At 34.2% G+C, this 16,872-nt stretch overlaps 2 protein-coding genes across 3 annotated transcripts in view; one reads left to right on the top strand and one right to left on the bottom strand.

Annotated features, from left to right (window-relative positions):
* Positions 1-547: 547 nt before the first annotated feature.
* MMUT (methylmalonyl-CoA mutase) lies at positions 548-15,611 on the bottom strand. Of its 2 annotated transcripts, none has more exons than XM_017542815.2 (8): positions 15,392-15,611; positions 11,432-11,855; positions 10,039-10,406; positions 8,434-8,591; positions 5,886-6,057; positions 4,086-4,334; positions 1,754-1,865; positions 548-744 (listed from the first exon to the last, which is right to left on the bottom strand). In XM_017542815.2, the coding sequence occupies exons 2-8, from the start codon at positions 11,814-11,816 to the stop codon at positions 563-565; spliced, it is 1,626 nt and encodes a 541-aa protein (XP_017398304.1). In that variant the 5' UTR covers positions 11,817-11,855; positions 15,392-15,611; the 3' UTR covers positions 548-562. The 2 variants fall into 2 exon arrangements, with proteins under 2 accessions (XP_017398304.1, XP_017398305.1); XM_017542816.2 differs by having other exon boundaries at positions 15,457-15,587.
* Positions 15,612-15,640: 29 nt separating this feature from the next.
* Positions 15,641-16,872, top strand: part of CENPQ (centromere protein Q) — a 31,628-nt gene continuing 30,396 nt past the window's right edge. Inside the window, exon 1 of the mRNA XM_017542755.2 lies at positions 15,641-15,741. The gene's annotated coding sequence lies outside the window, so the exon portion shown is untranslated. The remainder of the gene's footprint in view (positions 15,742-16,872) is intronic.

Here is a 16,872-nt window from a genome sequence, read left to right on the forward strand (position 1 = left end):
TTGGATTTATTTATTTTAGTATTTCATATATTTGTATCAACTCAGTGACAAACTAAAAATAAGAAGAAAATATAGTACTCTAGTGTCAATCAAAATAAATAAAGTTTATTATAAATTGTAGCTTACTAAAGCACTGCCAAATATAGTTGAATTTTAAAAATCAAAAAGTAAGTAATTATTTCATAGTAGTATCAGATGCCATCATTCTAATGAAAGAAATTACAATAAGAAGCCCTGGGTTCAAATACTAACTCTAAACTTTATTCTATGTTTAACTTTGAATAAGTTATATATCATCTAAGCCTTGGTTCTAATCTACAAATTGTGGAAGGTATTATTATTGTAGTGTGGTTTTTAATAACAACGTATAAGTTTCACAGAGGTAGATATCATGGTTTAAAACTAGGTTTGGGTGTCAACAGACTAAGACTGAGTCCTGGTTGCCTAATTATGTATCCTGAGCAAGTTTCTCAATGCCTTATCTTTAGTTCCCTTATATTTGAAATGATGAAAAATAATACCCACCTCATGCTGTTGTAAGGATTAAATTAAGCAGGACAATTTAAAGCTTAATAGTGCCCAGAACACAGAAAATACTAAAGAAACAAACAAAAAAAGCTATTAATACCTTCTTAAGTTTTTCAATCTGCCTGTTTCGCACTGAAGTATTATCAATTGCCAGAACTTCTACAGCGTCTTCTTTTTCCAACTGGTACTTATTTACCCCAACGATTACTTCAGATCCTGGTAATTTCCCAAAGAAAAATTTTATTCACAAATAATTACCTAATTGTAATGCTCTGGTTATGATGTATTTTCCTGATAAATTTAATATCTTTAAGTAGTAGTCTTAATTTTTAATGAAATTTCAATATAGATCAGCAAATCCCAATATGGGAAGGAGGTGTAGGAGGAAAGAAGGGGTATATGTCAGAGTCTCTGTAAGAAAGACTTTCATTATTTTACCAAACTATTAACATACACTTTCCCATAATTTCTAATAAATCTTCTAACACTTCAAAATAACAATAAGAGAAGTTGCCATAAGGTAGAGAACACCTAGTAGCTTTTCTAATATTTTCTTGAATTCAGCCAATCGCTTTTAAACAAAATAAATAACCCTTCTACAATCTGTAAGTAGTAAATCAAAATTACAAAGATACTTCCTTACATGATAAAAAATACATTTTACCTCAAACTACCAGATTATTACTCTTATATAAAACATTCCACACCTCCTACCCCTGGTTATACTCTTTCATATTTCCTTCCTAGCACTTATTATGATCTATAATTCTTTATTTACTTGTGCGTTTTCGTCTCTTTTACTAGAATGTAAGATCTGTGTGCAAAGAGGTCATGTCTGTCCTCTTCCCAGTTGTATGCCCAGACATAGAAAGTGCCTCATATAAAATAAACTAAAAAAGTATTCACTGAATGAAAATTCCAATGCAGACAGCACTGTGATCCTCAACAGCATCATCTTTAAAACATTAATGACATCTACCCACAAACATGTACATATATACAATGGGTAGACATCCACACACACTTTGTACCTATGCTTGCCTGTGTGCATCCATGTATGCAAATATACAAACACAGATATATTTAGATATAAGTATATGGGAAAAGTTTACCCAAGTTCCATTTTTATTATTTTTGTTTTATTAATTATACATGTTATCTTCAAACAGAAATAAATTTCTTTTTAAATGCTGGATTTCACATATGAACTTTCTCACTATCTTACCAGAATCAATTCTAGCTTGTCTTCGGGCAGCACATTCTTCAATTCGAAGTTTAGGTATTCCCTCAGCTACAGCTTTGGCCATTCCACCCATTTCTTCAATTTCATTAATGAGCTAAAAAGAAAAACATTAACAAAACTAAAAGAGAATATTAAAAATGTGTATAAACTATATAAATTTAAAACCGTTTATAATTACTATTATTAAAATTATAAACTACCTGTTAATGTTTCATAAGAACAGAATTAAACATCAAAGGCATTAATTAGAATCTGTGTGTTTATAGTTAGTTGAAAAGACAACAGAAAAATTAACAATTATATTCTGAAAAACACAAAACCTCTCAAGTCTTAAGAGAAAATTAAAGACAACATCAATTCTCTAATCTTTATTTTTAGTTACATAAAGTTTTCATAATTACATAAAGTCTCTAAGAAAAATGTTTTTTAAATGCAATTACTTTCGATTTGAGCTGCAGAGAAACAATGTAACCTCATCTTTAATGAAATAAGGAAACATTTAAACCTTCAATCATAGCTTCATATACAAAGGCAGAAAGCAGCGGAATATGTGTCTTAGCAGAAAGGATCAAGGTGAACTTGCTTTTCCCTGATGAGTTCAAGAAAGAATAATCTGTATTAGATTCTACAGAAGTATAAAATGAGAAGCTAAAAAGAGGAAGACAGTTTGGGAGTTTGCAACCAACCCTCTCTCATTCTGTCAGGAGAACCAAAATTTACTACTGTCTATGGAAAATGAATTCAATATGCAATGAACTATCAAACACCAAATCACAGAGAGAAGTAAGGGTAAAATTTCTTACTGAAATAAAAGCCTATACTCTGACTAAAGACTAAAAACAAAAAGCACAAGAGAGGAAACAGAAACAATACAGGATGCAGAAGAAAACTTCGGAAAATACAATGAATTCAGAATAAAAAGGAATTCTATACTAATGAAACAAATTAATACGACATTAATTATAAGGGGAAGTTAGAAAATAAAAATGAGCTCTATGAATTTAAAGTATAATAAATGAATGTAAAAATACTTAAGAGACATAGAAAGTTGACAAATCTTTAAGAACACTGAATAAAAAGGCAAACAGACATACTGTAGAAAACATAAGAACATCAGCATATTATTGAAGGAGGTCCGTAGCTTATGACTAGGAGTTCTAGAAAAAGAAACCACAGAAAAATGGCAAGAAAAAAAATATTAAAGAATAATACAAGAAAATTTCCTAGAGCTATAAAAATATATATTAAAAAAGAAGGTGAGATGAAAAAGATCCAAGGTTCAGTACCATGTAGAAAAAAATATACCAAGTTATGCATCAACACAAAAAATAAAGAAGAGGTCCCAATGCCTCAGAAAGAAAGATCCTGAATGAGAATGGCATCAAGTTTTTGATCAAAAATATTGAAAACCAGAATAAAAGACTAGAATGAAAAACAGATCAATGTTTATAAACTTGCTTATGAATTTCCTGAATGGAAATAATGTCAAATTTAGACTACCAATCAAGTATAAAAATAGAATAAAGACATTCTCAAACAGGCAAAGTTTCAAATAATTTATCTCACATGCACCCTTTTTAGCAGGTTTCTGTGAGACGTACTTCCAAATAACCAAGAGACAGACATGGGATTCAGGATTCAGAATTCAACATAGGAGAAATGAAAATATTTTCCTAGTATAATGGCAAAGAAGAATGAAAGAACAGCAATAGTGAGCAGAACTAGAGAAAAAAACAATTTCAATCAAATGAGAACATTAGAAGATTTCAGAAAAGATTACATTGAGATATAATTCTATTGGCAGTAAGGGAGGAAAGAAAGAAGCGGTATGAATCAGCCAAAATCTAAACTACACTACTAGGAAAGCAATAGATGGTGTCTACGGTCTCATGAACAATGTGTACAGTTGATACAATTAGAAGAAACAGTATACATGTGATTTCAAACTATGCAGATAAAAATAAGCAAAGTATATATCTTACCCCAGGAAGCAGGAGAAAAAAAGTGGAAGATCAAAAACTGCTGTTTTTTTGTAAGCTTTTTTGTTTTTTGTATGAGCTGCTTTTTAATTCTTTGAATAAAATACTTTAATACAAATACAAATGTATTTTTAAATAGATTCAGTTTTGAAAACAATAAAATCAAATCTGAATTTTCCTTTTTTGGCTAACATTGTGTAAACTGTGATATAAATCTGTAAGGATATGACTTATAAATTTAAAATCTATAAATCTCAACTTATAAGTTTTAAAATCTGTAAATCTTTATAAATCTGTAAATCTTGAAAACAAAGTTGCAAAGTGGAAAAACTTACCTTTAAGGCAGCATCGTAAACATCATTTGTGAGAGATTCCATCATATAAGAACCTCCCCAAGGATCAGCCACTTTGGGGATCCCAGATTCTTCCTGAATGATGATTTGTGTGTTCCTGGCAATTCGAGCACTTTTCACTGTTGGCAAACCCAAAGCTTCATCAAAAGAATTTGTGTGCAGGGACTGAGTCCCTCCAAACACGGCTGCCATTGCTTCTATTGTAGTACGGACAATATTATTGTAAGGATCCTAAAATATTTGATAAAAACAAAAAGTCAAACAAACAGGTGATAGATATTGCAACTATAAATGGCAACATGATTAAACAGCAACTGCTGCATACTTGCTATGTCAATTTCCATATTAAGCTTCAAAATAGCAAATAAATGTAGACAAGTTAGTTTAGAAGCCAGGATTAGAAGAGTTAGAGTCAGTGTTTAGTGCTTAATCTTCTCTTAAGCACTAAAACATTATCTCTTACAATCCTCTGAAATTATAATTCACTCTCTCCTAATTATTTTGGCTACCTCACAGTATCTACCACAATGATGTGTACAAAACAGGCACTGAATAAATGTTAATGAAACAGATGAACAATGAAACAAGATATCGGAAATCTGAGTTCTAGTTTATTGTACGCCTAATTGTGATTTGCGCAAGTCATTAGATCTCTCTGAATTTCAGTTTCCTTAGCTGAAAAAATAAGCAGGTTAAAATAAAATTGATTATTAAAGTTCCTCCCAACCCTAAAAAAAATCTCTATTTCTCCATTTATAAGAACCTGAAATTATAGTTCATATAGAGTATAATAGTTGTTATTCAACAGTTAAATGTATAAAAGCAATGTAACTTTGCACATATAAATTATTTTTAAATATATCAAAATAATATGTAAAGAGAACACGTATAAAAACAAGGCCTTCATCATACAATTTTTAAGAGAACAAATTTAATTACCCAAATAAAAATAGTCACTTTAAACAGTTTGTTTGCATGTTGCTTAAACATATAACTGTAACACATAAAATATGTATTACATATGAGTTATTTATTAATACATAATAATATGTACTAATTATTTTAAAATATTTTTAAATTTTATGTTAAGAATTATAACTCTTAAAATTATATGAAAGTATTAATGACTTTTGCTTCCTCCTCATGATTAAATTTTGTTTACTTTGTTTTATTTTTATTTATTTATTTATTTTGAGACTGAGTTTTGCTCTTGTGGCCCAGGCTGGAGTGCAGTGGCAAGATCTCAGCTCACTGCAATCTCCACCTACCAGTTTCAAGTGATTCTCCTGTCTCAGCCTTCCAAGTAGCTGGTATTACAGGCAGGCACTACCACTCCTGGCTAATTTTGTATTTTTAGTAGAGACAGGGTTTTGCCATGTTGATCAGGCTGGTTTCAAACCCCTGACCTCAGGTGATCCAACCACCTCAGCCTCCCAAAGTGCTGGGATTACACACGTGAGCCACTGCACCCTGCCTTATTTACTTTTACAAAAGTGTTTCAGCACTACATGGAAACTAGTATATAAGTGATTTTATATTGTTAACCGCTAGAGGCAATTTTATTTATTTATGTATTTATTTATTTATACTATGTATGAATACAAACATAAATATACATTATGCTTCAGAATATTTATGATTTTCAAATATTAACAGATTGCTTCTTAAGTTTATTTCCTGGTTGTGCCACATTGCTCAGAAAAATATGTATATATTTGCATATGTGTGTATATATATACACATAACTTTATTAAAATTCTACATTTTAAATTATATACACACCTGCTCAGTAAGTGACCATCCGGATGTCTGACAATGTGCTCTTAGAAGAAGAGATTTAGAGTTTTTAGGCTGAAACATTTTCTCTATTAAGTGAGCCCAAAGTCTTCTACCAGCTCTCATCTTTGCTATTTCCATATAGAAATTCATCCCAATTCCCCAGAAGAAAGACAACCTAAAATAGTAATGTTAGATCATGAATTTAATTAAAATTAACAATGTGGAACAGAAAATAAAATTAATTGTATCATACACTAGAAAATCAAGGTCTATATTTTAAATTCAAACAACTTAATTTGAATTAAGATCAGTGCATGTATATTTACGTAAATTTAAATCTAATATAAAATTACAGTTTTATGCATGTAGAAGAAATTTTTTTTCAGGTAAGAATTATTCACTTTGCAGTTGTTTTTCTTTAAGAAAGAATCTCTTCTTGTATCCTTCATTAAAGAAAGATTCAATTTCTTTAAAAAAATATTTTAGGAATACTCAATATGTAAGAAAGCAGTCACGTATAAATGAAATAAAAAAACAAATTTGCTCTATTTAAATAGCAAGAAAGTATTCTGTAAAAGAATGATTGTGCATTTGCTCTAGGCATATACTTCTTCAATTTGTGCCTTCCACTACCCCCTTTATCTTATATTCTGTACTGATTTAAACATTTAGGTTACTTGTCTCTTTCTAAAGACACAAGGCTTGCAAATGCATTCCTGATACATATTTGGAAGGTTTTGTTTTGTTTTGGTTTGGTTTGTTTTTGAGACACAGTCTTGCTCTGTTGCCCAGGCTGGAGTGCAATGAGGCAATGTCAGGTCACTGCAACCTCTGCCTCCCAGGTTCAAGCAATTCTTGTGCTTCAGCCTACCAAGTAGTTGGGATTACACACAAACACCACCATGCCCAGCTAATTTTTGTATTTTTAGTAGAGACCAGGTTTTTGCCATGTTTGCCAGGCTGGTCTTGAATTCCTGGCCTCATGTGATCTGCCTGCCTTAGTCACACAAAGCACCAGGATTACAGGGATGAACCACCATGCCTGGCTTTGGAAAAAGTTCTTAACACAGCAGTTCTCAAATATTTTGATGTCAGTTTCCATTTTCACTCTTAAAACTTCCTGAAGATTCCCAAGAATTTATTTCTTTATTTGTATAGTATCTATCAATATTTTATTTACTAGTTCATTTAAAAGGAACAATAAGGAAGGGCACAGTGGCTACTGCCTAGAATCCCAGCACTTTAGGAGGCCAACTCAGGAGGATAGCATAGCTTGAGCCCAGGAGTTTAAGACCGGCTGGGCAACACAGGGAAACTCCATCTCTACAAGAAAATTTTAAAATTAGCCAGATATGGTGGCACACACCTGTAGTCACAGCTACTTGGGAGCCTGAGGTGGGAGGAAGACTTGAGCCTGGCAGGCTGAGGCTGCAGTGAACAGAAATCATGCCATTGCACTCCAGCCTGAATAACAGAGCAATATCCTGTCTCAGTAATCATCAAATCAAATCAAAATAAACCCACAACATATTAACATTAGTAACATTTCTTATGAAAAATAAGTTTGCCTCTTAAAAATATATATAATAAAAGCATCATTCTTTTACATTTTTGCAAATCTCTTTTATATATGGCTTAAGAGAAGATAGTTGGAGTCCTATAACTGTTTCTGCAATCTGTTGCAATATCACATACCATGTAGCTTCTGAAAAACACCACAACAAATTCTTGAGAAAATGCAAGTGAAAAAGGTAAATAAAGCTCTAATATAAGCATAAAAATAGTTTTGATCTCAAATACCCCAGAAAGAGTCTTAGCAATGCCCAAGTATTCTTAGATCATACTTTGAGAACTGCTGTCACAATAAGTAAACAAATCCCTGGTATAAAGGAGCATTTCAGTAGGCAATGAAATATATTTCAGTAGGTAATGAAACATAGCTTCTGAAGGCAGAAGCTATGTTTTCTACATGTTGTATTGTCAGCATATTGGCTAGTGTTTGGCACAGCAAAGCTTAGCTAGTGAATGCTATACTGACTGAACCACTGAATGACTTTTGACTTCCAAATTTAAATATTTCATAAACTTCATTTAAGTTTTTCCATATTTTTCATATAACATTATTAAGGAACTGTTGTGAAACAAAATGTTTTCAACAGCTCAGTGGATCCCAAAACATTACATTAAATAGTGCAATAGAAAAAAAAAACAATAGATGAATTCCACTTTCTAAAATGAAAACATTAGAAAAATCAAAGTAAAATTGTTTCAACAGTATGTTTGCATTTTAATATAATTTGTTAAAATGTGTAACTTAATTGTGTTCTCCAAATAGCTGGAGACAACATATTTACAAAGAAGTATGGCCAAATTTAATTCTAATTTTATATTAAAAATAGTATTGGCTTTTTCTGTCATTATCACTCAGATAAAATATAAGAAAATCTAAATCTAGCCTGACATTTATATTTACAAATTCCTGTTATCAATATATAAAATGGTCCTATGCATTTCTTAATGTTGGAACAATATCTAGGTTTAATTTACTCACCTTGGTGCAAATTCATCAATTGTCAGGCCAGCTTGGAGTCCAGTTCTAGAGTATTCCAATCCATCTGCTAAAGTATAGGCCAGTTCCAGAATGGCATCAGCCCCTGCTTCCTGCATATGGTATCCACTAATTGAAATTGAATTAAATTTTGGCATGTGCTACAAAAAAAAAAATTATTACAGTGAATTAGTAAAAATATTAAAAGGTTCTACTAAATCCACTTTCTAAATGCAAATACTATTTTTAAATGATGTTCAACTCAAATATACTTGGCGGTTTATAATGTTAACAAAATACTTAATGCTTACTTATTACATTTAATTTCTTTTCCAATTTAAATGGTTGGTCCATAAAACATCATCAGGACTGTACCTACTTTATTTTTCTGGTAGACAAGAATTTGTACTAATCATTCTTCTAAAAGTTTAAATTGTGGAATTAGCTAGCTGAGGTTAGGAATGTAACCTTTAGCCTGAGAACTAAATGAGGCATTTTTAATTCCAAACCAAGAACTTTGACCTCTTAAGAGGTTGTAGACCCAAACTTTGGGTTAATCTGCTGAAGATGTATAAATTTAATATTTACTAGTTATTAATTTTCTACTTTGAATGACGGCATTAAACATGAATAAGTACTCAGTAGGAAAAAAAAAGAAAATGGATTTTTAGTACTATATGTTGAAACAAAATGGGATACAATACATGGCTTTAAAAATCAAAGATTTCAGTCTGATTTACTGTGACATTTAATACTAAGCATATCCCACACAGATTCTTTCCACCACAATCACTACAAAAACTACATTTCCACTATTCCCCTAAAATTTCATGTTAGGTAGAATACATCACACATATCCTTCAGAACCAAGAAAAACTATCCTTACCGAGAGTTAACCAAACGTAAAATGCTTGCTAGGCAATGTTTGCTAGAGTTTGGAGATAAGAGTAATTACTAGGGTTGATAGAGACAAAAAAGGTTGATGAAGATTTTCCCTGTGCCATGAAATAATGGTCTTAATGTAGGTAAGGAAAAGAAGCACATTGCTGGTAAGAAGCAAAGTGTGAACAACGGGGGAAAATATAAACAAACTGCTCACAGGAAAAGGAAGGAGGAAAATATGTTCCTATGGAAGGACTTTTCCCATCATTCTTATTGGGAAAGACGAGTCTAATTCAGGGGTGAATATTAGGGACCTCCTTGAGATTGTAGATATAAGTGATAAGTAATATAATCAAATTCAGCTTTTAGCAGAAATAAAGCTGATATTCTAATCCCCATTTGTCTGATACCAGTGTCTGCTTCAGAACTGCATCTGAATTTCTGAGAGAAATTTAAAAATGCAAGTAGAAGACATCCCTGATTCTAATAATTATCAGAGTTAAATTTTAAGAATAAAGAAAACACAGTAAAGATCTATTGCCCAGATTCCTACAAGTAATGACAGAACATAAAATTAGTACATTAAAAACAAAAAGTAACAATAAAAACACATTCTAAATTCATATTACATTACTCAGACTCAGTTTTTAAATTAGGTTGTAGCATGTTGTAAAAATTCCTATATTCAAGGAACTATAGAAAAAACATAAGAACCACAAATTATACCTTTGCTGTATATTCAAAGATGTCAGCAATAATTTTCATGGATGGTTCTGGAGGAAAAATGTATGTATTTCGAACCATAAATTCCTTTAGTATATCATTTTGGATGGTACCAGTAAGTTTCTCTTTAGGTACACCTTGTTCTTCTCCAGTTACTATAAAATTTGCAAGAACTGGAATAACTGCTCCATTCATAGTCATGGAAACTGACATATTTTCTAAAGGAATTCCATCAAATAGAATTTTGGTATCTTCCACAGTGTCAATAGCAACTCCAGCCATTCCAACATCACCACGAACTCGAGGGTTGTCTGAATCATAGCCACGATGTGTCGCCAGATCAAAGGCAACGGATAATCCCTGTTGACCAGCTAAATACATAAAGAAAAATAATGTAAGATTCAAGAATCTGGAATCAAAGTAAAATGATTTACTTTAACAGTACTAAAAATGTTCATTCATCTCATAACAGTATACTTTTATAACAACTATTTTTATGCTCATACATGTCGAAATAAATTTAAATAATGATACTTCACTTTTTAAGGGAATCAGCTTTTTCCCTTGTGCCAAAATGCACAAATTTAGTTCTAGACCTCACTACAGGAAAGAATGGAAGAAACACAAATCTCAATTATCTCATTTCCATCTGAAGATTTGGTACTTGATTGAAATATTTCTAAAATTCATGAAAAGATCTGCTGTTCATATATGGTAAAAATAACTCACATTTGTATGCTTGCTTACTTTTTTGTTCTTTTATCCAATATGGTCACAACAGGATTCTTGGCTAGTCAAATATTCCGGTAAACAGAATTATGACAATCATACACAATTTTTAAATAACTGAAATAGTCTATACTAAAAATAAATAAGTTCGACCTTCCATGGGCAATACAACCTTGTAAATCTACAAGTTTAGCATTCAAACAATATGATTTTATTACAGCTCAGAAAGAAGAAATGAGTTAATTTTCAGTGAATGAATGCCAGAATACACTGAAATATGTTTGTACCATGTTATCACATTTACACTTTCTTTGGGCATCATTTAACCTATCTTTCTCTCCAATCCCTATCCCAACAATATTAATTAAACATTTTTCCAAGGCAAAGCTAATGTCTTCTTTTCTTCATGCAACTTCACCTCACCTAATTCCTTTTAAACAATGTGAATATAAGTGTTGTTTTCTTTCAAAAATTTAGCACCTTATTCGAACTCACTTATCTTTTTGACCACAGAAGATAAAAAATACCCACTTTTTTTTCAGAGTGTAGTCTTTAACTACAAAATTATGGAGTGAATATCATCTTTACGGAAATTAACCTTAAAAAAAGCCAACACTAGGAGGTAAATGTCTTATGATAAATATTATGTCTTACATTAAAATCTCACCCTTAATATTGTCCTTATAGAACTTATTGCTTTCTTCCACAGTGCTGAAGCCAGCATACTGGCGGATGGTCCAGGGCCTAAAGGTATACATGGTAGGATATGGTCCACGTGTGAATGGCTTAACTCCTGGAAGTTCTTCAGGTAAGTCCTTAGTATCTCTCTTGGAATACAAGGGTTTTATAGCAATCCCTTCTGGGGTGTGCCATATTAGCTGTTCTGGGTTTTTGCCTTTCAGCTGCTTTTTAGCAAGGGCAGCCCATTCTGGATGAAGGGGCTGTTGCTGGTGTAGAAGTCGCTTCCATATGAGCCTGGAGACTGATGATTCTTTCACTTGCTTCAGGTAATGAGGTGAAAGTAAAAAAAGCTGATTCTTAGCTCTTAACATGGTGGAGAATGGAAACACCCAACAGAAGCAAGAGCTGACCTAGAAAAAGAAACAGTATATAAACATTTAAAAGAGGGAGAGAAAATAGGAGCTACAGATTAGAATGAAACCAAAAAGGAAAAGAATGTATTAGTCTGATTTCATTTCTTCCCTTTTCTGCTTCCTGCACCTGATATTTTATAACTTTGGCCCCTCTTCTCAGCAATTACTATCAGTGCTCTAGTTACGATCTTTTTCCTCAGTAGCCTCTTAACTGGTCTTACTGACCAATCTTCGCCCCCTTCTACTCCATTTTATACAAATCCATTCCATACAATGGCATCAATGTAAATATGACTATGTCACACTCCCCATGAAATTTTTCAAAGCCTCTGTATCATGTGGAAGATATACTATAGCCCCCTAATTAATTTTTTCATTCAAAATGCTTTTATTAAATAACAGTTATGACAGATATTACATTGGGTAATGGAGAAAAAAAGTAGTGAATAAGACAAACAGGCATTCGAGGCCTTCATGAACTGGTCTCTGTTTCCCCCTCAGACTCATCTCTGCCTTTGTCCTCTTTATGCATTTTGTGCACCAGAAATACTGGATTACCTACAGTTTGTTGTGCATATGTCAAAGTTTTGTGAATTTGCTCTTGCTCTTCCTTCTGCCTAAAATGTTCTTCTCTGGCTAATTCAGCCAAGGCATTATTTCCAATTTGCAGTATTTCTATGTGCCAGTAACATAGAAGGCTATAAAGACATCACATAGAGAAGCAATTTTAATCTTTACAATACCCCTAAGAGATAGGTACTATTATTAGCCCCATTTTACAGATTAGGAAACTGAGGCACAGAGGAGACAGCATTGATTGGAACCTATGCAGCCTGTTTCAAAATCTTTGCATCTAACTAATATGCTCACAACTCATCCCAGAACCCATAAGGTGAGCTAAATGGCCTCTTCAGTAATCTACTTCTATACTAATTTATAAACTGATCCAACATTAGAACTGTATATTCCTGATATCTAGTATAAAGTCTTATACTGGGTGACTGGGTGCAATGTCAACATTTTGCAGTTGTAGAAACTGAGGCTCAGAGAAATAAAGTTGCTTGATTAAAATCCCACCCCAAAAAGCAGTAAAATGTTCACCTGAATTACTAAAACTTGTCAGTCATACAGCCTAAACATATATAGACTATTGTTTAAAAAGATACTGAGATACAAACATTAATATATTCACTGTACTATGTGTTTTTTATACTAGATAAGGCAACAAGTAAAGTGAGTTTCAAATTCTGTTTTCCATACCACTTCTTATCAGTTTAGTAAAGCTTAAATGAAATAAATGACACTTATATGGGGTTGTTAAACAAGAGGCATAAACCACTGGTGAGAGTATTAACTATCTGAACTACTTTGGAAGGTAAACTGTCAATATATATAAAATGCTTCAGAAATGCTTGTGCCATTCCACTGAAGAACATTACTTCTGGGGAAGCTTCTGTAATACGACATAAAATAGATGTTCCCTATAGTTTTATTTGTAATAGAAAGAACTTAGGAAAACAGTGTCTAATAATATATGAATAAATGAATTACAGCATATACAGATGATAGAATTTCATGTAGCTATTAAAATATCTTTAGAAAGCTAGCAAAACTAATCTTTGATGTCAGAAGAATGGTTGCTTATGGTTGCTAGAACACAACAGGAGCAAGAGGGGAACTTTTTGGGTAATGGTCTTGATCTGATTGCCACTTACATAGATATATTCTGTTTGTGGAAATTTATCAAATTGTACAGTTATGTTTTATGCAGTTTCCGTAAATATGTATAAGTAAAAAGTTAAAAACGTGTTATGCGTAGTTTCCCCCAAAAAAGGGAAACAAACTCGAAAAGTAGTAACTGAAAGACTCAAGACACATAATTATAAATGCAACAGGTTCAACTATGTAAAAAGTTCATGGAACAAAGTCTAACTGGAAACATAACAAAAAAGAGGCTGTGTGCAGTGGCTCACACCTGTAAACCCAGCACTTTGGGAGGCCAAAGTGGGTGGATCACTTGAGGTCAGGAGTTTCAGACCAGCCTAGCCAACATGGTGAAACCTATCTCTTCTATAAATACAAAAATTAGCCAGGCGCACTGGCACGCCTGTAATCCCAGCTATTCAGCAGGCTGAGGTACAAGAATCGCTGGAACCCGGGAGGCGGGGGTTGCACTGAGCAGAGATCATGCCACTGCACTCCAGCCTCAGAGACAGAGTGAAACTCCATCTGAAAAAAAAGAAAAAAAAAATCTATTTTTTTTTAATATTAGCACAATTTTTATTCTGTTAAATCCATGGGGTCCTTGTCATCCATCTTTTTACAAGCCATCCACTACATTTACTAGCTTAAAAATTGGGTGAGAAAAATAATGAAGCTACAACTAAACCGTTTCAATAGTAATCCTGTAAAAGGTAATTTGAAAGCCACCTGAGAATTGTTGGCAGGAAGTATCACACCCATTTCACGTTGGCTTTCCTAAATCTGAACAACTAATAGGAAAAAGCCCCTTATAAGTGACTTCCTGAAAATCACATGTGTATTGGTGGAAGGGTAGAAATACACACCATTTTTAGATAAAAACGCAACTACTGTGGATGGCAATATGACCTCTCCATTTTCTCAGAAGACCATCAAGAGAGGCCTCAAGCATTCAAAGAAGCAACATGCAAAGCAAATATGTTACTGACAACTAAAATGTGTTAAAGAGCAATGATGAATCTAATTCCCACACCTCAAAAACAAATCAGTGAGAAAAAAATTCTGCACCAGTAACTTTCAAGCTTTGGCTGTTGACATGTGATTCCACATTAGTATATCAAAAAGGTACTTCAATGTTCAATCAGTTGGGTTAGGAGATGGAAACATAGGGCATGAAAATTATATTTGATATTTGCATAAGTAAATCATTAAACACAAAGTTATATGGGGAAAAAATCATCAAGTTGTTAAAAACTTTACACACATACGCTATCCAGGGCTTCGAGTTTCCCTACCACCACCTTCTTTCTAGGCAAAACTGAGAACGAATTAGTAATTAAAGCTTTTATGTCAATTTAGCCTTGTCTTTTCTGTTCTGCCTCTCACCCTTGACCCGTTTACACACAGAAAATCACTTTTAGTCCCGCCAACTTTTAGAAACACCCTGACAATAACATAACCCACAACCTAGAAGGGAGGCAGCCATGGAGCAATCACAACCGTCTGGAATCGTACAAAAAGTGACCTCTGCCAGCGGGAACAATTCGGGGTGCTTAGGTGGCCAGAGAAGGTAACAACATGGCCTCTGAAGTATTACAAGCACCTTCTTTGCAGCAGTACCCCCAAATTGCGAAGGACCTCGCCTAAAACGAGAGGCTGGTTCGAAGGTGAAAATCTAAACCTAAGCAGAAGGCAGTGAGTGGGATCCCGCCACAGGAGAAAGGTAACGAAGACAGAAGGACAGATGGGGAGAGAAAGGACAAAAGTATAGGGGTAGAGGAGAGACAGGCACCAGAAGAATGAGCGATCTGAAAGGTGTACGTCCTACTCACTGGTAGGCCTGTTTCGGACTCCGCTGTGGGGGGGGGCGGCTGGACTTCGGCGTCCCCCGCCTCACCTGTCAGAGATCCACACAGCCAGGACTCCCCGCCCTCACCCAGGCCACACACAACGCGCAATCGCCAGCGCCAGCCTGATGACTCTGGGGCGTGGACCGACACCGCCCTCCCCTCCAGCCAATCGAATCGCGCTCTGACGGGCGCGTTCTTGATGACGTTTAAGAGTAAGGTTAGATGCCTGTTTCCGCTTTCTTCCCTCCCACTTCCGGGTCTCCTTGGTTTATGAATTTTGGGCGCGAATTACTCCAAGCGCGGCTTCCAGAAGGGTGCAAGAAGTTTGCATGGTGAGTTGCGAAATCCTTAACCGGCTAGGTGGGTCTAAAGTTGGAGGATGAGTTTTGAAGCAACGCGTTTGTGGCAGACTCCGCGGCTTGTATTTGAGGAGCGCGAGGGGGGATTGCTCACGGGGAAATGTCCGATGTCCTAAAAGGTCTGCGGTTAGGATCCTCAGATTGAAATATTTGTTAGGGAGGAGGGAGCAAAGCCATAAATACTTCCTCCCTGTTTCGCCTGAATCATTCTCATGCTCATCCTTACTGCTGAGTCTCTCCCGCAGGTACTTGTGAAGCCAAGTGCAGCCTTGGGCATTAGTGTCTGTGTTTTGCCAGGCGTCCTACTCGTTCTTGTTGCCACACAGAGGTCTAAATTGAGCTAATTGAGTCCCATGAGTATCAGCAAGCTGGTAAAGAAAACAAGACAACCTAGAATGCCTCCCTCTCTCCTAAAGCATATAGTCTGACGGCAAACTACTGTACCAGCCTTATTTCTTTTCACTCCGATACACATTAAAAGCCTCGGTGAACTTTTTCTGTCCCTGAACACGCCAGTTGTTGCTGTTTTTTGTTTGTTTGTTTGTTTTTTCCGAGCTGTCCTGCTGTCTGAGTTTTACTGTTTCTCTTGGATACTTCATTTTCCTACTTTTCGGCTAAATATTTCAAAACGTCATTAAAATTATACTTTTTTCTATGAATAATGTACAGACATACCTCCGAGATATTGTGGGGTCAGTTCCAGACCCCCACAATAAAGTTAATACTGCAATAAAGCCTGTGTCACACGAATTTTTTGTTTTCCTGGTGCATACAACAGTTGTATTTACACTGTTTTGTAACAGTGTATAACACTTGTATTTACACTGTATTGTAACTTGTTAAGTGTACAGTAGCATTATGTGGAAAAAAAATACTGTGCATACTTTAATTTTAAAATATTTTATTGCTGAAAAAATGCTAACAACTGTCTCAGCCTTCAGCAAGTCCTAATCTTTTTGCTGGTGTAGGATCTTGTTTGATGTTGATTGCCGTTGACCAATCAGGGTGATGTTGCTGAAGACTGGAGTTGCTGTGGCAGTTTCTTAAAATAAGAAAATAATGTCCTGATGAATCTACAAGAAAATCAAAAGAAAAAAAATACAA

The sequence above is a fragment of the Cebus imitator genome, unplaced genomic scaffold (assembly GCF_001604975.1).
Source record: "Cebus imitator isolate Cc_AM_T3 unplaced genomic scaffold, Cebus_imitator-1.0 Scaffold147, whole genome shotgun sequence".
In the NCBI taxonomy this organism is placed as follows: Eukaryota; Metazoa; Chordata; class Mammalia; order Primates; family Cebidae; genus Cebus; species Cebus imitator.

What these genes read in the sequence shown, in the direction of transcription:
- MMUT (XM_017542815.2), bottom strand. Translation starts at nt 11,816, where the DNA reads ATGTTAAGAGCTAAGAATCAGCTTTTTTTACTTTCACCTCATTACCTG. An exon ending in CTATAAGGACAATATTAAGG is followed by an intron (nt 10,407 to 11,431) that starts GTGAGATTTTAA and finishes TTATGTATTTAG; the next exon opens with CTGGTCAACAGGGATTATCC. An exon ending in ATTGATGAATTTGCACCAAG is followed by an intron (nt 6,058 to 8,433) that starts GTGAGTAAATTA and finishes TTACTATTTTAG; the next exon opens with GTTGTCTTTCTTCTGGGGAA.